The 22,754-nt window shown below is 32.8% G+C and overlaps 1 protein-coding gene across 1 annotated transcript; it reads right to left on the bottom strand.

The window, feature by feature from the left end:
• Positions 1–541: 541 nt before the first annotated feature.
• Positions 542–20,391, bottom strand: LOC140051904 (angiopoietin-1 receptor-like). The gene is made up of 24 exons (XM_072097252.1): positions 20,286–20,391; positions 16,469–16,771; positions 13,636–13,899; positions 13,307–13,438; positions 12,924–13,058; positions 12,386–12,514; positions 11,971–12,080; positions 11,326–11,488; positions 10,755–11,018; positions 10,160–10,477; positions 9,691–9,773; positions 9,340–9,568; positions 8,795–9,094; positions 8,097–8,390; positions 7,266–7,510; positions 6,658–7,003; positions 6,161–6,271; positions 5,693–5,883; positions 5,207–5,332; positions 4,992–5,062; positions 4,368–4,408; positions 3,663–3,759; positions 2,926–3,025; positions 542–2,695 (listed from the first exon to the last, which is right to left on the bottom strand). Exons 1-24 carry the CDS (start codon positions 20,353–20,355, stop codon positions 2,579–2,581), a joined length of 4,239 nt encoding a protein of 1,412 aa, XP_071953353.1. The 5' UTR covers positions 20,356–20,391; the 3' UTR covers positions 542–2,578.
• Positions 20,392–22,754: the final 2,363 nt, after the last annotated feature.

Raw genomic sequence — 22,754 nt, forward strand, 5'->3', positions numbered from 1 at the left:
ATCTTTGATTTGAAGGTATTAGGAAATAAGTTATTAATTGAATAAAATCTACGGGTATCGACTAATTGTTATTCTGTCTCTATGTTGGTGCTTGATTTCCACTCACACGCAACGCAAACGCAATGCAAGTGATTTGACCAATCACAAGCCATGGATTGTTCGAACTGTCGCTTGTCATCGGTCAGCTCTCTCTCTATATGGGAACCAGGCTTAAAGCGGATCGCCGAGACTAGTGGCGCGTTTTTAAAAGCCAATGTGTGCATACTGGTCAAATTGTTTAGGGGCTACCAGAAAAAAAAGAGCGACATGCAAATTCGTTGACTTAAAGTAAGTTTGACCAATTCAGGTCACCTCACAAACACCTTCAACAATATTGATAAGCTGGACATATTCCATTCTTACTGACGGGGTCACAAAGTAGGCCTATGTTAAAATAAACTTATTAATATCAAAATATAAATTATTACATGAAATATAATAAAGACGAAGTCATTATAATAGTTATGGGAAACAATTTAATTTATTTTCTTAGAAAACACTACTACAGGATTGAACGAAGACAAAAGTGAAAACGTCAATGGAAAACCAACCCACTTAACTAATAGCGAGACACGGTATAGACCTTTTAAAACTTATAAACTATAGACGAGAACGATTCATTGAACCATTTTAAGATAAGACATTGAAGTTATACACGAAACTTGTGTCGACTCGTCCGTCCACAACAACCTCCCATACATTGGCCCGCACCCTTCTCATCAAGCCATATTTTTAACCCACTGACCAAACCGTTCAACTCGCCTCATCCCTAGCTTCTATACCAACTGGTCAAGGTCCTAAATCAGTCACTAATCACGCTAACCACGGCAATCCGACTTGAACCCACCTACCGTCAGCATGGTCTCACCTTGATTTACGTATCATTAACACATGGACTTCATTACCTCATCACATTGTTTCAAGCCCAACACACAACACAATTTCAAGCAAAAATATGACACACACATAAACACTATGAGAGGAGGCAGCCTCCCTATTTCACTAAAGTAAGCATCACTGAGGTAAGCACCCTTGGGGGTAAAAATATTACCTCCATGGTCTCACCTAACCCCCTGGACTAAATTTAAAGCTTAAGTCACCCTTAACTCAATCAGTTGAACGAATTGCAAACAAATGAATACGATATGCTAAGAAATAAATAATTATTAGATTGTTATTACTAAATACTTGCTATGATTGTTGATCTAAAATATCACACCTTCTTGGTATACAAAATACTTTATCAATAAATGATTTACTTACTATAATAAAAACAACATGATACAATGCGTATACTACACCTCTATATTTATGGCAGTCAAACGTTTTCTCTACGTTTCAGCAACAACATGAACGATCGCATTAAAACAATACAACCGAGTTTTAAGTGTTATGCAAATGTCTTACTGAATACCGGTGTTCGCAAATACTTTAAACACATTTTTATCTTTAATGTATTTTATATGCTTTATACTTTTTGCCAGGACTTAAACTGACTAAGCGCGTATTGACACAAAATATTTTAATGTGTAATTAGCATCTAAAAAAATAATATACGATTTAACCTCATATTAATAAATGGAATAGACAATAATTAAATATTATTTAATTGATTATTTACAGTTACCTACAATGGTATACTTTTCAATTTGTAGGTATAAACAATATTTTGTACAGCGATCAACAATTTACGTTACCGGGTGTAATAAGTCAATAAATTAAGTCTACAATACTTTAAATATCAATTATTTTTTTCAATGGAATGTTCATATGTTCTTTGATATTTCGTTTAAACAATTAATTTATCAATATTATCAATAGACCTTAATATTATTTTACAAATGTGTTCTTTTATTTACAGTAGGCCTATTTCATAAATTCTAAGCTATATTGTAAATTCGATCTTGTAGATTTTGTAAAAAGACTTTTAAAATAGTTAGTTTATGGTTGTTCTGCCTTTCTATTAGTTTTCTATCTTGTACTGTCATTGTTATACATTTATTTCAATTATATAAATTCAAATAAAGTCCGTTATGTACAGTCAGTTCGCATTTCGATTTCGATTTCTATATTCGTCTTCGATTTTCTATATCAGTTGTTTTACTTCACAGTGCTCACCATACCTCATCATCCATGGGACGCCATCAGTGTCAAAATTGTTCAAAACGTATAAACCGACATATTTATACTGTATTAGGAATTTCGCACGAGATGGCATAATGTTATTCACAAAACAAAATAAAACATTCATTATTGATATAATCCGACTGGTTAATTGTTAGTTGAATATAAATCTGCAATGTTTAGTAATATCTAATTACAATCACGGTAATTAATAACGTCACTTATTTTCAACAGCTTCAAGATACGCTCAACAAGAAAAACAGCAAAAAAAGCACCAACAATTGATTTCAAATGACTCCTCCGCGTAACAGTAAAAGCAGCAAAAATCTAAATTTATACAATGTTAAAGTCACATTCAAAAGTCTTCTTTGACATTACCGTAGGTAATACTTATTGAAATAGTATATGCCTAATTTCAGCATTGTGAATAATCCTTTTCGGGCATCGCACCTGCCCCAGGTGGAACTATTTCCTCGTCTGACGTAATATCTCCATATGAAAAACCCGGATGCATGTCTACATTCACATAAGGCTAAAAATAAAAATAAAAATTTCGTCGTCAGCCACAAACTATTGAAAATATAATATCCTTTATCCTAATATCCTAATATCATTTATGGGAATATGTATATTCAAATGAATTTTCCCGGAGTTTGGGATAATAATGTTTATTGAATTGAATGTTCTTTCTTTAAACAGATATCATATAGATAAGTGGAAATAGACCTTTTACTATTTAAAAAATGAAGAAAAGAACCATACCTTATGTGCTTGTACTAGACGATTGAGGGCGATATATAGCTGTGCAAAGGTTGGTCGTTCATGAGGTCTGTCCCGCCAACAATGTTTCATTATGTCGTAACTGCAAACAAAATAACAATACCACATTATTTTTTGAAATTTATCATTCAATTCAATTTCAATTTTACAACATACATCATTATTTATTTACTATATTAATTTATTATTATATTTATATTCATTAATTCATTAAATTCATCACCGATGTGGTGGAGAGGAATATTTTTCTGAATCATTTTCAACAATAATAGTGGATAGCAAGTATGAGCGTCTATTGTATACACTTATTAAAGTACATAACATAAGTAAGGCGAATCATACACACATAGGCCTACAGACATACACATGCCATATTAACAGAATACACTTAACCTTTCTTCTTTTTTTCAACAAAATGTATTTATAGTCTAGGCGATAAAGATAAGAGTATATTATTATTTTTAAAGTTTTCATTAATAGGTCCTCTTATATTATTTTCTTATTGATCAGTAGGCTATTTAAAATTTTAAAAAAATAGACCAATCACAAACTATATCAGTCAATAACAATAACTAATCAAAATGTGTAATTATCTTTAATCATGTTGTCTTAATTTTGTGTCATTGAACTAACTAAAAATAATTGTGTAAACTCCTTGAACTCGGACCTACTACTACCACAAAGGAAATCTTAACAAAAGAAATTTAATTCTACTTTACATTTCATCATCACAATTTAGCGGTTTCTGCATCCTGTATCCGGTAGGCAACTTATCGTACAGTTCTGCGCAGGTCATTCCAGGATAAGGCGTTCCACCTGTTATAAGGAGATTTAATGTCCATTATCTTCCGTTTGTAACTAAATTCATTTAATTAGGCCTACTTTATTATATTCACCTTACAAACGGTTCTGCAAATTCGGTTATAAATTTTGTCAATCATTTAAAAATTTATCAGATGAAATTATCAGGAGTATGGCCTAACATTCATCATTATTCAATAATTTTATTATTATTATTATTATTATTATTATTTCATTTTATGTCACTTTACTAATAAACATATATAAAGTGGAGGAGCCTAAATGGAAGCATAGCTTGTAGTGAATAGGCTCATCAAAACAAAAACAAAAAATTCTAAAAATAAACTCTAATATTTGTGATAAAAGAACTATATACTGTAGCAATTTCAATATTGTAACTAATCATCGTAATTATTCATTTGTATGCAACAGTATATTGCCAAAATCAGAATTTAGAACAATTCTACACTAGATCGTAAATTTGATTTGAACCAAGTACTTTGCCATTATTTTGCTTCTCTATGGTTAGTGCACCTTCACAAGCTCTAGGTCACTCCACTTCCTGGAGAGAAATTATAAATACAAATTGTGTAGCAATTTCAAATAATTAAGTTAACACTTACCAAGTGTTACAATTTCCCATAAAAGAATTCCAAATGACCATCTGTAACAAAATAAAGAGAACTTTTAAAATCGATAATCGATAATAATCGATAATGCAGAACTTATTAGGGTTTAATGTTACTTAACTCAGAGTTCTGCATTATTTGTTACAGACTGATGGATAACTGTAAAATTAATCATTTGGGAAAAGAAGTTTTCAAAGATACTTATCATCAATTCCATAAATTAGATCATTCAAAAACATCACAATCTACAGTTTTAAAATGTCAAATCTTCGTAAGATGGAAAAGAGCCTTTATAGTATAGAATGATTGTCAACACATGTGTTGTGTGTTTTTAGTATTGTCTTATCATTGAACATTGTTCCTATGGAATCTTGGTTGAAGTAAACGTCACCAGCAGAAATCGCCTGCATTAGAGTTATAATGTCTTGCCAGCATGTCAAAATCATGAGGTTTTTGCGCATAACCAAAAAGTTAGATTCACTATTAATATACAATGCGTTTAAAATTCTTTTTGTGTGTGTCTAGTGCCACGATGACAAACTTACTACAAACACACGTATTTTAATACGTGTGTTTGTAGTAAGTTTGTCATCATCAAAGTTCTGAATGCAAACTTACACGTCACTTTTGGTTGTATACACACTGTAGTTGATAGACTCTATTGCCATCCACCTGACAGGAAGTCGACCCTGTATAATTATAAATCAAAAATATCTTTTAAACAATTTTACAAACATAGTTCATTCCTTATACAAAAAAGAAACAATTACAGTAGTCTTTTGTTTATTTCATTAAATTTACTTTTTTTTTATTTGGTAAAAAAAATAACTCACAGCGGTCGTTTTAACATAGACTTCTTCACTCCTCGACAACCCAAAGTCTGTAACTTTGGCCACCATTTTGAGACCTGGTCCTTCACAAAGCAATACATTTCTCGCAGCAAGATCTCGATGAACACACTAAAAAAGATTATATAATATAGAAAGTTATGTAGAGATTCCTGTGTACGTTTGTCGATCCTGTGAACAATTATGTAACCTTTAAAGTTCTACACTATCAAACTAGTTTGACAAAAGTGTTGTGTGCCCAAATATGGTAGTGATTCTTACCTTTAAGTGGTGATGTTAGTGATATACCTAAATAGTGATATTACATCATCATGTCCATAAATGGGCATATCACATTTTTTCATAACGTTTGATAGTGTAGACAGAGCTTTAGAAGTATAGTTAATGAATTCTCTTTATTCTTGTTTAAATATAATTATTATTATTTATTATATAAATACAAAAACAAACAAATTGTAGATCTGTACATACTCCTTTTTCTGATAGGTGCTTCATGCCAAGTGTCACGTCTGCCGCAAACTGGAGAAGATCCTCTGACGATAACGTCGACGACATGTTGGTTTTGGTTGCATAATTCGGATCAGTCTCAATGCAACGGCTGTGGCGAAGGTAGTTCAACAGATTACCATGTTCGGCGTATTCAGTCGCAACGTACAATACACCTGATGCAATGTGATCAAACGGTCAATGTATTACAATAACATCAAGAATAAAACAGACATGCTAAAAATATATACCCATTACCAACAAAATAATAATACTAATAAGTTAATAATTTTCCTATACGCATGGAGTGTTTAGATGGGCTCTTGTAAACCACTTTGATCTGTAAAGGCGCTATAGAAATGATTATTTTTATGTTATTTATGGTATTTAAAAAAATTCAGTTAATTTCATTCCTTTTGAAACAATATTTAGGTTAAATAGTGTTCTTAATACCTTCGTATTCACAAGCACCGATAAGATTCACAATATTTGGATGATATCCAACTTTACACATTATGTCAAGCTCTCCAATGAAATCCCGTCGATCGTTGTCAGTTACGCCTTCTGTACAAATAAAAAACAGAAACATTATGTGTCACATATTATATACAATATTAACTTTTTCAAAGCAATAGGTCTACCTTTTTTTGGAGGTGCGTTTAAAACGCGATGAAGCATGTTTTAACACATAGGTAAGTAACCTTTCGTAAGTGTGACATAAGCATGCCTTAAAGCGTGGTTCCCACTACTAGCGACGAAACGTAACGCAATCTACGCAACGTAAGCAAATGCCCTTCTAATAATTTTGTTTGCCTCCACACCTGCGTGAAATCAAACCTGCGATGTTTGCAGCACTATTGCGTCGTCGGTTCCCACTTGTGATTACGCAATACAGAACTTTGCGTCGATACGCCGGAACCACGCTTTACATACTTATTCCTATAACTAACCTTTCAGCATTTTAACGGCAGCCTGAACTGCTGTGTCCTCTTTCTTTATCACTGCCTTCATCACTTGGCCAAAGTTGCCTTCAGCGATGATTATATTTTCCAGGACCATGTCTTTCCATGGTATCTGATAGTATGTCGGTGGAGGAGAAAGCTGTGATTTCATAGAGTAACTAGGTGACAAGGGGGACATAGGACCGAAAGCTCCTGGTGATAAAGGAGGTGACGGTGTGGGGAAAACGAACACGTTTCCCTGTTGTGAAGAAAGAGACATTGGGATTCGACTTGGAGATCTTGGTTGCGCTACGCCAGTATCATAATCGTTTGCCACGGTGCGTTGTCGAAGAAGCTGAAATACAGTATATAAGAGAGTATTATTTAAAGAACAGAAAGGATTGTGAGATAAAAACTAAATAAATACTATTTTTGTATATGAATATTTATACAATCAAATCCTAACTTTTGCCGCAAGTCCCCAACTCTTTTATATTTAAACAAAAAAGCATTCTGACTAATATGAAAGATTTCTTACTTGAGGTAGGCCTACTTATTATAGGTATCTAATTTGCGAGTAATAAAATAAGCAAGGTCACTAAAATCTGAATCCTTACTCCTTGGTAACTCATCGGAGTTTCAGCTTGTTCCCGATTATTCTTTGACTTTTGTTTGACGACACAAGCAGCTGTAGCAACAAAAACAAACGCTAGTATAATAATAAGCACAACGATAACCACAGTTATTATACTGTTTTTACTGCTGTTGTCGTTGGGCTGGTCACCGGTACTATCACCTGATGTCGATTCCTCCCTCGCAGTCTTTTGCTTCGGTTCAATTGGTGCCGTAGTTTTTCTAGTTGCTGGAAGTTTAAATAGAAAATACATATCAATATTAACTTAAATACATATTTTAGGTATTAGCTTGTCTAAACCTTCTATAGCTTTTGTTTATTCTGTTATTATGCTTCGTATCTCCCTTGTACTTGTTATTTTTTAACCATGTTAAAGGCCCAAAACTAAGACAAATATACTTCTAGGTTGGTCCTGATTTTATGCTCTGTATTATTTGTATGGCATTAGATGGAATAAATGTTGTTTTAATGTAAACGGAGTTTATAAGTACCAAAGACAAAAACAGCAAAGCGATGGGTCATAAATAAATAATTAAGCAAAATCTTAGGCTTGATATAGATACATTTTAGACCACATTCTAGAAATAGTGGTTCAGCTACGCTAGGTATTTATAATGTAGGTACTATACAACACTTAGTTTCAACTATGTGACCCGATCTGGCAAAACCCTACTTTTGTCGGAAATTTTCCTTTTGTTTCAAAGCATCGACTAAACGAAACAAAGTTCATCTTTCTCTAGTCCTCCACTACACATTTAGGCCTACCCTAGCAATCTTGCTTTTAATATGTATGAAGAAAAATATGACGTCATACTTGTTATAGGCGTTGTTCTCATTTCTATGACAGAACTCCACGGTCCATATCCTTCAGTGGTAGAAGCACGAACGTTCATAAAGTAAATGGTGTCTGGTTGTAACGAACTGTACGTAACACCACTGGTAGGCTTGACTGTGCAGTTGGCTTCATCATCAGAAACACCAGAAGTGTATGATAAGCAAGTCTCATATTGTGTGATGATACCATTCGCTTCTAGTGGTTTGTCCCATGACACTGATATAGAGGTCGTTGTTGATTGATGTTGGATGTTGACTGGAGCGTCAGAAGGACCTGCAGGTAAATGATAATGTAATGTAAATCCACAAATTTTAAATGGGGATGGTGGATTGTCGAGCGTGTAGTTTAAGTGATGGTTGTGGCAGGTATAAAAACAAAATATTTCTATAAAAAACAACTCATGATATGTCCCCATCTTCAGCATTCCAAAACCAATCTTTGTGATTAATCTTAAAAATGTTATTAGAATAATATATCGGTGGGACATCATATCTATGACGGAAACAAACCTTCCATGGTTGCACTAATAATATAAACGTATGAATGAGAAAAATATGAGATTAAATTATTGTTTTAGTATTACAAATCAAGTAACATATATATCTTATACACTCAGATCAAGCCCAGTAAATGCTTTCTGTTTTTTTTGTATCTCCACTGCTATGAAATGTACTTACTGCTCTGTGGCGTTGATTTCACAAGCGTATTCTGCACTCCAAGTTTCGGTGATGCTGTACGTGCACTGACATAAATCAAATATTCTGTATGCCATCTTAACTTTTCAATCTTCTTATAAAGAGGGTGAACCATGTACGTCGTTTTCTCTGGGTCTTCTGTGCGTCTAACCACAGTCACGTTATAGGATTGAATAACGCCGTTAGTCTGCAAAGGTTTACTCCACGATACGATTATATACGGCTGTTTGCTATTTCTGTCTATATTAACTTTGCCTATAAGGTTTTCAACTTTCTCCGGAGCTGTCGGAAAATAAACACAGACAAATAACTTATTGTTTTTCATTAAACTCTATTTAAATCCTGGTTAGAGTTTGAATTGAGTACCGTACTAATTATAGTAATTCATTAGTACGGTAATCTACATTGTAATTGAATTGCATTCGACCTTATGCGTGTGATTTTTTTTGGTGTTTAATTCCTAGTCAAAATATCAATTTAATTGTATGTTTTTGATATATTATATATTCAAATTAAATAGAACTTACGGCCCTGAGAAACTCGGTAGTTATATTGTCTAGATGGCCTCCCATTCAGCCCACAGTTTATTGCTATCATGTAGACGGTGTAAGATTCATAAGGCCTAAGTCCAGTTATATTATACTCTTGAGTGGTCGGGTCCGCTATAAACAATGTCTTTTCTCCATATTTATCTCCTGACTCTCGATAATTTATTTCAAAACTATCGTAATCAGGCGGATTAGTCGGTGACGTCATCTGTAAAAGAGTTCGTTCGGGTTTGAACACGAAAAAAAAAAACATTTTTGCAGACAATTCTTATTTTCATTATTCTCCTGTCACTCATAGCATGACTTTTTAACAAAGTTGTATATTCTTACCGTCCAGGCAACAGTTATTGTGTTTTCGTCAGGGCTATGTTTATCAGGACGAGGAGGAACAATCGACGGCGCATGTGCGGGAGCTATGAATGAAAATAGGTGATTTAGTACTGTTATAGAAACTTGTTTCTAGATGACTTTCGATGGTCAGTTAGTACCTATCGAGTGACAGCTGCAGAATCGGATGAATGTATATGGGCTTACTGGAAAAATATCAGTTGGTAATAAATAATAAAATTGCGTTTCGTCATACGTTTGCGTGTGCATAAATTTAACGTATGATCATAGTACTTTACGTTCACTTCATGTAGGCCTATATAACAGAATGTTATAGCAATAGCAGATCTTACACAATGTTTGTTATTGTTTATTATTAGTGTTATTAGTTATGCATATTTCTGGGATTTTTTTCATATATATCTACGTCCCGAGATGGGTTTTAAAGGTACGTTGTGTGTTGGCCACTTACCACTACATTTTATTGTAATTGTGGAAATTGAACTAAATTCGCCGATAGCATTATCCAACCTGCTTCCCCCAGGACGTCGGAATTTGGTCTTGAACTCATACGTTGCATGAGGCGTTAGATTTTCGAGCGTGTACCCGTTTACCACGTCATTTTTACTGATATACTCCTCTTTCCAGTCTTCATTGCTTTCAAGGCGATAGTAAAGGTAGATAGATTGAACTGGCCCATCTCCTGTGTAGTTTTGAATATGCAGGTCAAGTCGAAAAATACGGTTGTTGTTTTCGATTACGCTTGGCCCCATGGTGGGGGTAGGAGGTTCTGTTGATATAATTGTACAGTTTGTCAAACAAAATCCAATTAAAGAGCTAACCTTTAACTATCTATTTACCTTTCTGGATCGATGATACAATCATCAAAATTCTTCTCCAGATACATAATTTTGAAGGCAACGTTGGTGTATTTTCCAATTTACCAGTAGAAATTCGACAATGAATAAAACATAGGTTTCGGTTTATTGGGTTAGTGGTAGTGAAAATCAACATTTATGTACATCAGGCGATCCACAACAACATCAATGAAGATAAAAGCCACTAACCTTTCAACCTAAAGTACCATGTTGTATCGGCGTATCCAGTGCCGTTAATCACCCGACAAGTGTAGTCTCCGGGTTCAGCATTCTCAACGTAGAATCTATATTCACTACTAAGAGTCTGGTGTGGAGATACCTCTTGGTTGGAAGGAGTTATTAAAAACACTACCGTGCTTTCGTCGTAGGTCACATCAAGAGAACATGCCAATTCGGCATCAACACCAATATTGTCTTGGAGGACTCTTTCCTTAGCAGAAACCGGGTCAGTACCTGTCCAAAGCACAGAAAATTGGACTCAATTAAAACCAACATTTTGGGTTTTAACAATAAAATTAATTTGTTTTTTTTATAAAGGTAAATAGAAATAGATTTAAGCAACAAGGAAAAACTGACTTCTGCAGCTCGTATGTTTAATTGTTGTTTATATGCTCTACTGTTAAGCGAACAGGATGGTATGATGGTGTGAAAATACTTTAAAGGACATTCCTCTTATTAGTTTAGTATGAAATCATTGTCTGTTTTGTTTTGTTTTGTCCCGGTTAGCCCTAAGTATTTTAGGCCAAAAGATTCTTCTTACCTGTTGCCACAATAACGGTTGAAACATTGTATTGACCAATATTACAACTAAACTCTAGTTGCCCATTATTTTTCTTGGGAATAAACTTAAACTGTGCTGAATGGTCTGTTAGTTCGTCTTGTTGTGTACCTTCATACCATGGCTTGGGTCCGATTCCAACAAACTACAACGAATACATTGATTGATGTTGATAATCACTGATATATGTTAAGGTTTACGTGCCCTTAAATTTCACTCGAAAATTACACGTAATTTGGTGAGGCAGTTTGTTCCATCTCTAATATACGAGGGAGGCCGGTGGAAAAATGATATGTATTTGTTTATTTTCATCGTCATCATCATCATCACTATCATCATCATCATCATCATCATCATTGTTATTATCGTCATCATCGTCATCATCATCATCATCATCAGCGTCACTACCATAATTGTTATTATCATCATCATCGTCATCATCATCATCATCATCATTGTTATTATCGTCATCATCGTCATCATCATCATCATCAGCGTCACTACCATAATTGTTATTATCATCATCATCGTCATCATCATCATCATCATCATTGTTATTATCGTCATCATCGTCATCATCATCATCGTCACCATCATCGTCATCATTATCATCATCATTGTGCTTACCGTAATGTATGGCGGGTTTGGACAATCATCATCTGAGCATGTGCAGTTCAGCGTAATAGATTCGTCATCAAACAAGTTTACCTCTGTTTTGGTGGCTGTAAACGTGAATCCTTGCATAATAAAAAAAAGTGAAAATTGATTATAGAATTTGAGAAAAGGTTCGATTAATGAATTTTAACCACTTTTCAAATGCTTACATTTTAACTGCATTTACAAAACGTATTTATTTACCCAATTCGTGGTGTTGTTCAGTATAGTTGTTAAATTGAAATATTGATTGTCACCCAAAACTCGTTTTTTTGTTTATGAAATTGTTCGACACATACTAAGTGATTCAAAGAATAAAAATATTATTTTTTGGTTGTATGCTCTAATTATTATTATTTTTATTCTAAAATAATCTAAGTATACATACTCTCTGACGAACATGTAGGCCCTCTAAAACCATCCGTACAAATACAGCCACGTTGTCTATCGCAACTTGCTCCATTCATACATGTACATGTTTCACGGCAGTCGGGTCCATAGAAACCATCAGAACATGCTAATTAGAAAATAACGTTTTTGAATTATGCTTTCATTGACATTGATTGATGTTTTAATCTAATCTGTAATTTTGTGCAAATTAAAATTAACAAAGATGTTCACTCTTTTTACCAATCGCAATCAACAATTAGCTGTTACTAAATAATATATAAATATATTGTTTACTGTTTTAAAACACATTTTATATTTATATATTGTAAGTTTGTATATGTTATATGTACACGTCTACATATACTGTTTATATAATTATACATTTATTTTAGGTAATATCATTGGATTGCTGACTCTTGTTACTTTAGCAATTCCTAACCGATTCTCTCTTATATCTGACGTTATTGGTATTTGGTTAAATTAATGACATGAAATATAATTCATCGTCGGACTCAATCAATAGAAAGATGACGTACGTTCATTACATCCAGGACCTGTGAATCCACTTCCGCACTTGCATCCAAACGGGTTGTCCTTACAGAACTGCCATCTGCATCCTTCTTCAGGGCAGTCATGTAGACATTCATCTCCATATGTGTTTGCTGGACAAGCTATTATAGAAGCCAAATACGTAATTACATAGATATCGGGATGCTAACTTATTACCAGGCATAAATATTGCCTTGGTATTACTGGTTTAGGCCTATATGCTGTAAAGCTCTGAATGTAATATGCCCATACATGGACATGATGATGGCATACCACTACCATATTTGGGTATATCACTACCATATTTCGGCACATCCCACTTTTTTGTAAAACTATATTAATAGTTTAGACAGATTTTTAGTATACTTACCCGTTTCGCAATGTTCACTAATAAAGTTCGGATGACAAATGCAAAAGCCACCTTCGTCACAGACTCCGCCATTGTAACACTTTGGGCAATCCTGGTCACAATTTGGAGGGTTGAATTTACCGTTAGGACACACTAAAATATTGTTAAAAACCTAATTATTATAATGTACCATTCGAAAAATTGAGCTGTTAATAGGAAACGCCTTTTCGTTTATTATTAACTATATTATACATTGTTATTGCCTACACCTAATAATATTTTAAATAATTATGTATCTATTAACTAATTCATAATAGTATTATTAGTGATGACCTCCTAACAATCCTTACCCTTGACTTGTACTTGGAAAGATACACCTAACGCTCGTTCTGATTGGTATACCTCATACACTCCCGCGTGGTGTAACTGGGCTGCAGTGATACTGTAAATAACATCTGTTGTAGTAATTTCATATTTTAGATTTTCATCAATCTGGCCGTTGTACCGCCAAACAAGAGTCTCGTTTGCTTGGAATTCAGACGTTTTTCTCAAGATAATCGAAATCGATTCACCAACACTTGTTGTGTAAAATAACTGATCGACTTGTAAAATTGCTGTTAAATTCAAATTTAATTAATTAATTTAATTTAATGTAATTACGTGGGATTGTTTACAGTAAACATATTTAACAAAAATCATTGCGTAGAAATAAAACCATGAAGTTCTCCATATTATAGTTTGAATATTTTGGTTAAAATCTAGAGTTTGTATAATACCAAAATATCGAACAAATATGGGACAACACTCTATCAGGTATTCTTGTGCAAAATGTGAAATGGTATCCCAGATGATTATAAATCACATTTTTGTTTAAGATTGATTATATATTTAAAGAGAAAGTAAGTTTAAAAAGATTGCCCTTATTTATCTATTATCTATTTATTCTTCAATGTTTAGGGGCTGTTACTTATGTTGACAATGTTTATAACTTATTTTGGGGTAACTAAATGAAAGAAGAAGAAAAGACAAAACTTTGAATTAATACGTGTCTGATTGCAATTAGCAAATGGCAATGAACCACATGTATGACTTTGCTTTGACCCGGACAGACATTTATTCTGTTTAAGATAATCAAGAAAAACGGAAGAGGTGCAGTAAAATCAGCTATTATATATGTAGGCCTTTTAAAAGTAAATTCACATCAACATACATTTGCGTATACATTCTTATGATGTATATTAGTTCAAAATACATTATTTATGGGAATAAATTTATAATTGTAATTACAGTATTTATCTTCCTTTATATTGTTTGAAGGATGGCGAAATCAAATGTTGATATAAATTTTGCGGTACACCACGTATATTATTTTAGTTAGGAGTGGGGGGGGGGGGGGATTGAAAATAGCTACAGAAGAGCATTGTTTCTGATAGGTGTGAAAAGCAAAGTGAGACAAGCTAAAAACAATAGCATTTGTATCGATACAGCTTTGATACAATGCTATTGTTTTTAAGTTGTCTCACTTTGCTTTTCATATATAAACAATATCTTCCTTTAAACCTAAATCTCTATTAATACACCTCAACCTGATCACCAGTTACTAAGCGAAATGGAAAGAGAACAATTCCAAAGATATGGAGAAAACCACAACAACAATAAGACAACGGTGGTGATTGACAGTCGAGAATTAATTCTAATTAATGTTCAAACTATAAAGTGAGGACAATCTGTGACAATGAGAAAAAGAGAATAATAAATAAATAAAGAAAGAAAGTTGAAACTAAAAAATAATTTCTGGGAACATTACATAAAATTTCGTTCGTAATAGTTTGTATAAGTACAAATTTAAACTTAATATGAAATACATTGTATAGGCTTAGAAACGAGAGGTGATATGACCAACAATAGAAAACATATGAAATATGCTTCTTTGTATTGTACGAAGGGAATCTGTGTTATCTATTAGAATAATCACTTTGAACACAATAGATTCGATATTGTACTTTCTATGGGAGTGGTGAGGCGCAACCGGTGTCCAGGTGCGGGTTCCAACTAGGCCTATGTGTCCTTCATATTCATTGCAATCAGTTCGATATTTAATTAAGATAAACTAATTGCAAAGTAGGCCTACAATATTATTAGAAAACAGTAACAGGACAGCTGTGAAGATTTTTGTTTCAGTATATTTATTATTATTAATTTTTTTAAGTGTTTGTATGAGTACCGAGATATCAAACCATTGACTTTACCAACTTATTAATAGCCCTACTTAGAAAAAAAGTATTCTGAAAGTAAAGGTAAGTAATGGAACATGGGACTATTTTTTTTATCTAGAACTATCAATACGAAGAACATTTGTTTGAAAAAAAAATGTTATATATGGTGGTCATTTCGAAAAAAACTGAAAAGGTTAATGAAAAGTGGTCGGCGTTTGCTGAAAAAGTTACTGAAATGGTGGGCGTTTGCTGAAAAAGTTATTAAAATGGTAGGGGTTTTCCTCATAATGTGATGGTATATAATGAACAAAGTTATTTTAATGGTACAAAGGCGTTTTTCTGAAAAGTTACTGAAATGATTGAAGGGCGTTTTCTGACAAAGTTACTTTAATTATGAGAAGGGCGTTGGCTAAAAGGTTACTTTAATGGTAGAAGGGTGTTTGCTAAAAAGTTATCGAACTGCTATGGAGTTAGTTGAAAATGTCAGCTAACTCCATAGCAGTTTAACGGACTGTTTGCGGAAAGTTACTGAGGACTGGATATTTCTGAAAAGAAGTTCATAAAAGAAGTTATGGTTGACCTAGATGGGTCAATATAAGTGTGTGGTGTAGGTATAATGTTGAATACGGAAACATGTGTTCAACAAGATGTGTCTGAAAACATTGATTGACAGTAGGCCTAGATATTCTTTAAACAATGAAGGTTCGAACGGATCAAATATGGCATCCTCAGTAAGGTACGTTTAAATATGTTATGTATTTCAGCTTACATGCGTACCCCAAATACGATGCCCCTGGATACTACTACTGTATTGTTTGTAAAGCAATTGTGTTAATGGTGTATGCCGAGGTCAACAAGCACGACAAAGGAATCAGACTCAATTTTTTTGGCCTTTAAAAAATTAATAAAAACTGCAGACTTTGTCTACAAAATTTGGCCAAAAAAAAAATTCAGATCCTAAACCTACCATTTTCGGATATTGTTACTGTAGAAAAGGGTCCTTTTTCTTTATCTTTATAAGAGCAGGAAAATGCTCCGAATCTTGCATATGCTTGCGATTCTTCTTCTAACATCAATTCCACTTCGTCTTGATCACGAATCGGTAGCCCACTGAATGTTGATGTTAGCTGAAAGTCATAACTGGTATTGTAAAGACGATCCAATGTCAACGACACATTTTCAAGTGTACTGCGTGTGTCCAAACACAGTAATTCGGTGTTACCAGATACGCTGACAATTGGAAACTTGTTGATGAAAATTATATTATTTCCTGAAATAGTAAACAATCAGTAGGACTAAGAGATTAAACGTAAAATGGACATTATGAACAGACTGGAGTGGAATTGTGGCTTGGTGGTTATGATGCTTGGCTACCACTCCAAGGTTCCTGTGTTCAAGTCCCGTCACATGTCAGGATTGTAATGAGACTTTGTTTATGTAGAGCATCTTGTGTATATGTTTGTCTTTTGAACCTCTGAGGGTCCCTAATGTTCAGCAATTGCTGGATGGATCACCTCATTAAATATGGTAAAAAAACTCTTGAACATTTGTTTTAATTCTAATTACCATAAATACTTTAATTAAAATAAATGTACTAACTTTATTATCAAAATGAAAAGGATGGATTTCATTAGAAGGTAAAGACAAGATAATCCAGAAATATGAATTACCGCAGACGAAGACGGTACCTGAGATAACAAAAACCTGGTTGACCTAACAATCTAACAAAACCCAATTTAAAAAAGGGGAAGGTTTGCCACTTCCGTTACTCCATCCCACAGGTCTAGACCTCGACAGCTGTATCGTCAACAACCAGTATATTATGTTGCTATAATGTTTAAAAAAAATTAGAAACAAATAACATCTACCTATGTTGTTTGTGTAATGTTGTAGTTTGGGATCATGCTCCAATTATTTGGGAGAGCAATTAAGAAACAATACTCAGAGGTCATTCTAACTGATTCTTTTAAGCAGGAAATCTTAAATATGAATTTACTAGTCAATTGTTTTTAAAGTACCTTGCGTTTTGTAGCAACAAGACTTTACTATAAATACATTAATGGAATTTTTATGTTTGTTTTATATTTAGATTATCCCGTTTCAAAGTACAGATAGTAGTTCATTAATAAGGTAATACATTTTTTTTAAACATGATTAATTATCTTAATAGTTTGTTTATTTTATCTTTTATCTTATCAATATAGTTACATGGTTATATTAAGAAAAAGAAAGAAAATAAGACAAAATGCTTGTTAGTGGAATAACAAGATGGTTGATACATGACGGTATAAACCCCCATTGGTTGATAGTCATCATTTATGGTCCACCGACAGTATACATTCCCCCTGGCTTAAACAAAAAAAAAAGATGTTTTTACCATTATCAATTAAGTAGGTGCCTGGGAATGGTAGGACATATTGTAGGTGCAAAGTTGTAACAATAATGAGAATAGTCGTTTGACTTTAAAATGATAAAGCATATTTGGCTTTGGATAATTTGTAAGATGTATTATTACGTCATCTACTCATTTTCGTGTGCATAATAATCTCCTTTTGCGGCATCATCATACCTTGTTCGTACATATTGTAGATGTAATTATTTATAAATTAGACTGTAGGCCTACTAAGACCTATATAATTATAATACGATAACAGGTAATCCTGTTCCATCTCACCATGGAGCTATAAAATGTTACAGCCTTATGATGATCGCACGATCATTACGTCACCAGCTTTATCTTCATTATCATTCACATACTTAATTAGGATTCCCCTTAATTATTATATAAATCTTTTGCCATAATTTAACTATTCTTTGTCTCAGTGACTTTTTTTCTTATAGAAGACTTTTAAAGCTGTAAATTATTATCCGTTAAAACAATGGTAATGGTGGTAAATTTCAAAAGTAAACATAAAAAAAGGCAATCATAACATAATTCATATCTCTTCGAATCTAAAATTACATCTATTGGAAAAAGGAAATATACAATAATAATAATGCGTTGTCTATTTTAATTGTAGCATATTTTTTAGTACAGTAATTTTAGATTTAAGTTAAAAAGTATCTCTCTATATCTCCATGTTAAACATACTCCGTTTCTTTATTAGTTATCCGCTTAGTAGCGGATAACTCCTTGTAATCGTCCTGTTTCATCAAATTTTTTTTTTTCTGTATTATACTTCTTTCTTTCTGTCATTTTTGTGCGTCGCGTTTCTCTAAAACGTGTAAACAGAACATATCGTAACTTTGTCAACATATCGGCATATACGTGAACTTGTGCACCTCCTATTTTTGAATGATGTCAGAGTTGCGCAACGTGACTTACGTGCGATTTTATGAATTTCAATGATTGATCATAGACTAAAAACCAAACATAATTTTGTTTTGAAACTTTGTGAAAATTTAAGTCATATCAAGCGCAAACTTTCTATGGATTAAAAATAGCATGTTTCACAAAAAGTTACGCGCGCACGCGCGTTTAAAATTTTAACGTGCGAAAAATCAACGTCTAATCAACTTTCTATGCGTTTCATGTCATTTTGAGCATGTCAAAAATTCCCACGCGCGCGAAACTTTTTACGCACGCGGTGCACACGTAGCGTTAAAAACATATTTTTTTCGCGTGATTTATGTTTTTTCAGCCTTTTATAGTAATGTTACCAACTTTTAAACAATTTCGACTTAAAATTACGTCATACGAGCACGTCGAATTAAATAATTTGCACGCGTTTCTGGTGAAAAAGTTCAAAAATTCGTCAAAATTATGCCTATTTTTAAACAGTCATAGATTCTAAACTACATGGAGAACTTTTTTTTAATTACATATTCTGGAAGTTGATGAATGGTAGATATTGAATTATGCATTAATATGGCTAACCGGACATTGTGACGTCATCGTATGGCCACGCAAATATAAAATATAGGATTTTTGTCTCTTTCGTCATAGCTCATCACATTTAATAGAGCGCATCTCCACTTATTCGTTGTTCATTTTCACCCCGATTTTAATATATTCTAGGTCTATCAACTATGTTTTGCATGAATTAAAAATTTTTTAATTTTTTTAACGTCATCATGCCTAAAAATTTAAATTACGTTGGTCATTAATTTCATCTTTACAGTAAATTTTAATCTGGTATAGCTCGTAAGAATAAAATGTGATAATCACGATTCAAACGTTTTCAGGTAGCTATTGTATTTTAGATACAAAATCATAAGAAAATTGTGCCAATCGAATGTTGTGACGTCATCATATGGCCAGTTAAATACAAAAAGTCATATTTTCATCTTTTGCGTTATATTTCATTACATTTAAAAGAGCGCGCATCAATATTTCACGTATTCAAATTTCTTCTACACGTTAATATGTTGTTGCTGAGATAATTTTATTCTGAAATTTCTACTTTTGCATTTCATTTTAAAACCGTCAAGATGTTAAAAATTACAATAAAATACGGGTCCCGTAATTTCACCTATTTTACACTGTTTGTGATATGTATACAGATTGTACTGTGTATACTATGTATATGACAACAAAATAACATAATTCAGAAATAACAACATATCATATTCTTCAGTTCAGGTCATAATGCCTTAATATTTTTCTGTGTGCAATATTCTAACGTATGACGTGCACGTGGCGTTTGTCGAGCGGATAACTAACTCGTCAAAGTGACGAGTTTCATGTCTAGTTATTTTTTCAATTGAAAACAAAACAATGGATAAAACAGACTCCAGATGTTTACGTCTGAGCATTGTTCGCTACTCTTTAGTTTGCTACTCACCCAAAATTTCTGTTTGTACCAATCCAAAAATTCGGCTAAAAATCAAAATAGCAAATATAAATAAATCCATTTCGTATTCTAAAACGTCATTATATGTTAATTAACGTACTCTCGGTAGTTAGTTAAGTAGTAACGTGTTTGGTTGTTGCGCATTAACAAGTGTGTGTGTACGTACACACAGATTTTGGAGTTCTTAAAAGATAAATAGCCAACTTCCGTTAGCGGAAGTGTGGAGAGCGATAACGGCAAGGCAGAAAGTGGATTGGCATATATACCAAGCCCATTCCGCCCTCGTTAAACCAGCTTTTAATTTACAGCAAATAAATCGATTATGGTTTCATTTAATACTTTTAATATCTCATCCATCTATGTCGGTTTTTGTATTAACAACTTTTCACAAGCTTTGAAGAGGCTAAGTGATATTTCAAGATGTTGGTGACACCTAATGATAGACCTACTCATCGTGGATATTGTTAGTAATCTTATTCGATACTAGTTCATAAAACAAATACATTTAATATTAAATAAATTTAATTTTAAATTTAGTCGTCTACTTACAAATACTTCAGTGAAAAACGAGGGAAAATATTGTGCTTTTCTGTTTACTCAATAATTTATATAGTTTACAAAAAGCAATATTGTTTTATTTCAGCCTTAATAATAAAAAATATATTTAATATTAAATTTAGTAGTCTGCCTACAAATACTTCAGTGAAAAACGAGGGGAAATATTGTGCTTTTCTGTTTACTCAATAATTGATATAGTTTACAAAAAGCAATATTGTTTTATTTCAGCCTTAATAATAAAAAATATATTTAATATTAAATTTAGTAGTCTACCTACAAATACTTCAGTGAAAACGAGGGGAAATATTGTGCTCTTCTGTTTTCTCAATAATTAATATAGTTTACAAAAAGCAATATTGTTTTATTTCAGCCTTAATGATGAAAAAAAAAAATAATATTAAATTTAGTAGTCTACCTACAAATACTTCAGTGAAAAACGAGGGGAAATATTGTGGTCTTCTGTTTTCTCGATAATTGATATAGTTTACAAAAAGCAATATTGTTTTATTTCTGCTTTAATAATTTTACTGCTAGGACTTCGAGATAATTATTACCAGGCATACATTTTGTATTGTTATTGTGTGCTCGATTGGAAAATCTATATACATCCGAACAAATGAAAACTTTATAGAAAATCTCATATTATGCTTTTGTTATTAAAGTATATAATTATTTTGATTAAATTCATACTGTCTATTATTTTCCCCAATCTTTATAACGATTATCTTGCAGATTATATATTTTAAAAAAGGTTATATTTATTTGTTTTATTTGTAACAATATTTTACGAGGGTGGTTCATCCAGCTGATCAAAATAATATATTATATTTTACTATTTCCTATTGGTATGCTTTGTATGCATATCAAGCAGAGGTCCCGAGTAATTATTAATACAATATTGACAATTAAAATAATTGAAAGGAGTCTAAGGAAACGCTTCTTCTTTTAAGCTCTGACCAAATTGTATTTTATTGCGTTGCTAAACTTTGTAGGCCCTGTATATGTTTCAGTAGTCCGTCATCATTTGAATGTTTTGCTAACTTTTTATATTTGTTTATGTACTGTATATGAAATCTGAAATAAAGTTTAATAATAATAATTAGTGAATAAACTGATTAGCTAAGCACAAGATGTGTTTATACTCTGGACGCACCTTTCTTTCAAAGAAGCGTGCCACTGTTAATAATTCCAAAACTTATTAGTACTATTATACCACGGAGAAGTAATTTCTCTATGATTATACCAAACTACACGTGTAATAATGGCACTGGTTGACTGCATAATATGCATTGGTTAGTGGGTGGTTGGTATCAAATATTAATAAAAGACCGTATGTAAAAAAAAATTAAATTAAAAGCAAGTAAAGCAAGTGTACTACGTGTCCTTCAGTGCTATAAATAAAACTTCAAGTCCCGAGGGTAGCTGCTTCCGTTGTCTGTCACTACATCTAATCCGGCGAAACTTTTGAATAGTACACCCTATTATCTTATAACTGTGTTTACAATAAGGAGGAATCGATTGCTGACACGGATGACCTATGTGATGATGTGGGTATTTGAAATAGCATCATGGCGGTTAAAGAGCGTCTTTACATTGTAATTACTAGTACTACCATGTCTGGATATAGTGAATTATTCTTCATGGGTTGTTACATTGGCGAAGATTTAAAAACGTTTTTAGTGAGTCGTTTTAAGTCGAACACCAAATTAACTGATCCATGATTGTACCATTTTTTATGTGTGTTGTCACTGAGCTATATTGCATTTAACTTTTATTTCTGGGCTTCTATTTATTTTGTTAATTTAATCGTTTACGTTTTACTCAACGCATTGAGTTTTTGTTGCTGTCCCATAATTATTAGAAAAGAGTAAAACTAATTTTGTTACCAAGCCGAAGTCGTCA

The sequence above is a fragment of the Antedon mediterranea genome, chromosome 6 (genome assembly GCF_964355755.1).
Source record: "Antedon mediterranea chromosome 6, ecAntMedi1.1, whole genome shotgun sequence".
Classification (NCBI taxonomy): Eukaryota; Metazoa; Echinodermata; class Crinoidea; order Comatulida; family Antedonidae; genus Antedon; species Antedon mediterranea.

Excerpts from the sequence above, each read along its gene's own strand:
- LOC140051904 (XM_072097252.1), bottom strand. The coding sequence starts at position 20,355 with ATGGATTTATTTATATTTGCTATTTTGATTTTTAGCCGAATTTTTGGA. Across the intron at positions 11,019-11,325 it reads AACCGTTATTGTGGCAACAG|GTACTGACCCGGTTTCTGCT; the intron begins GTAAGAAGAATC and ends TGCTTTGGACAG. Across the intron at positions 7,004-7,265 it reads CTCCGATGAGTTACCAAGGA|CTTCTTCGACAACGCACCGT; the intron begins GTAAGGATTCAG and ends ACTGTATTTCAG.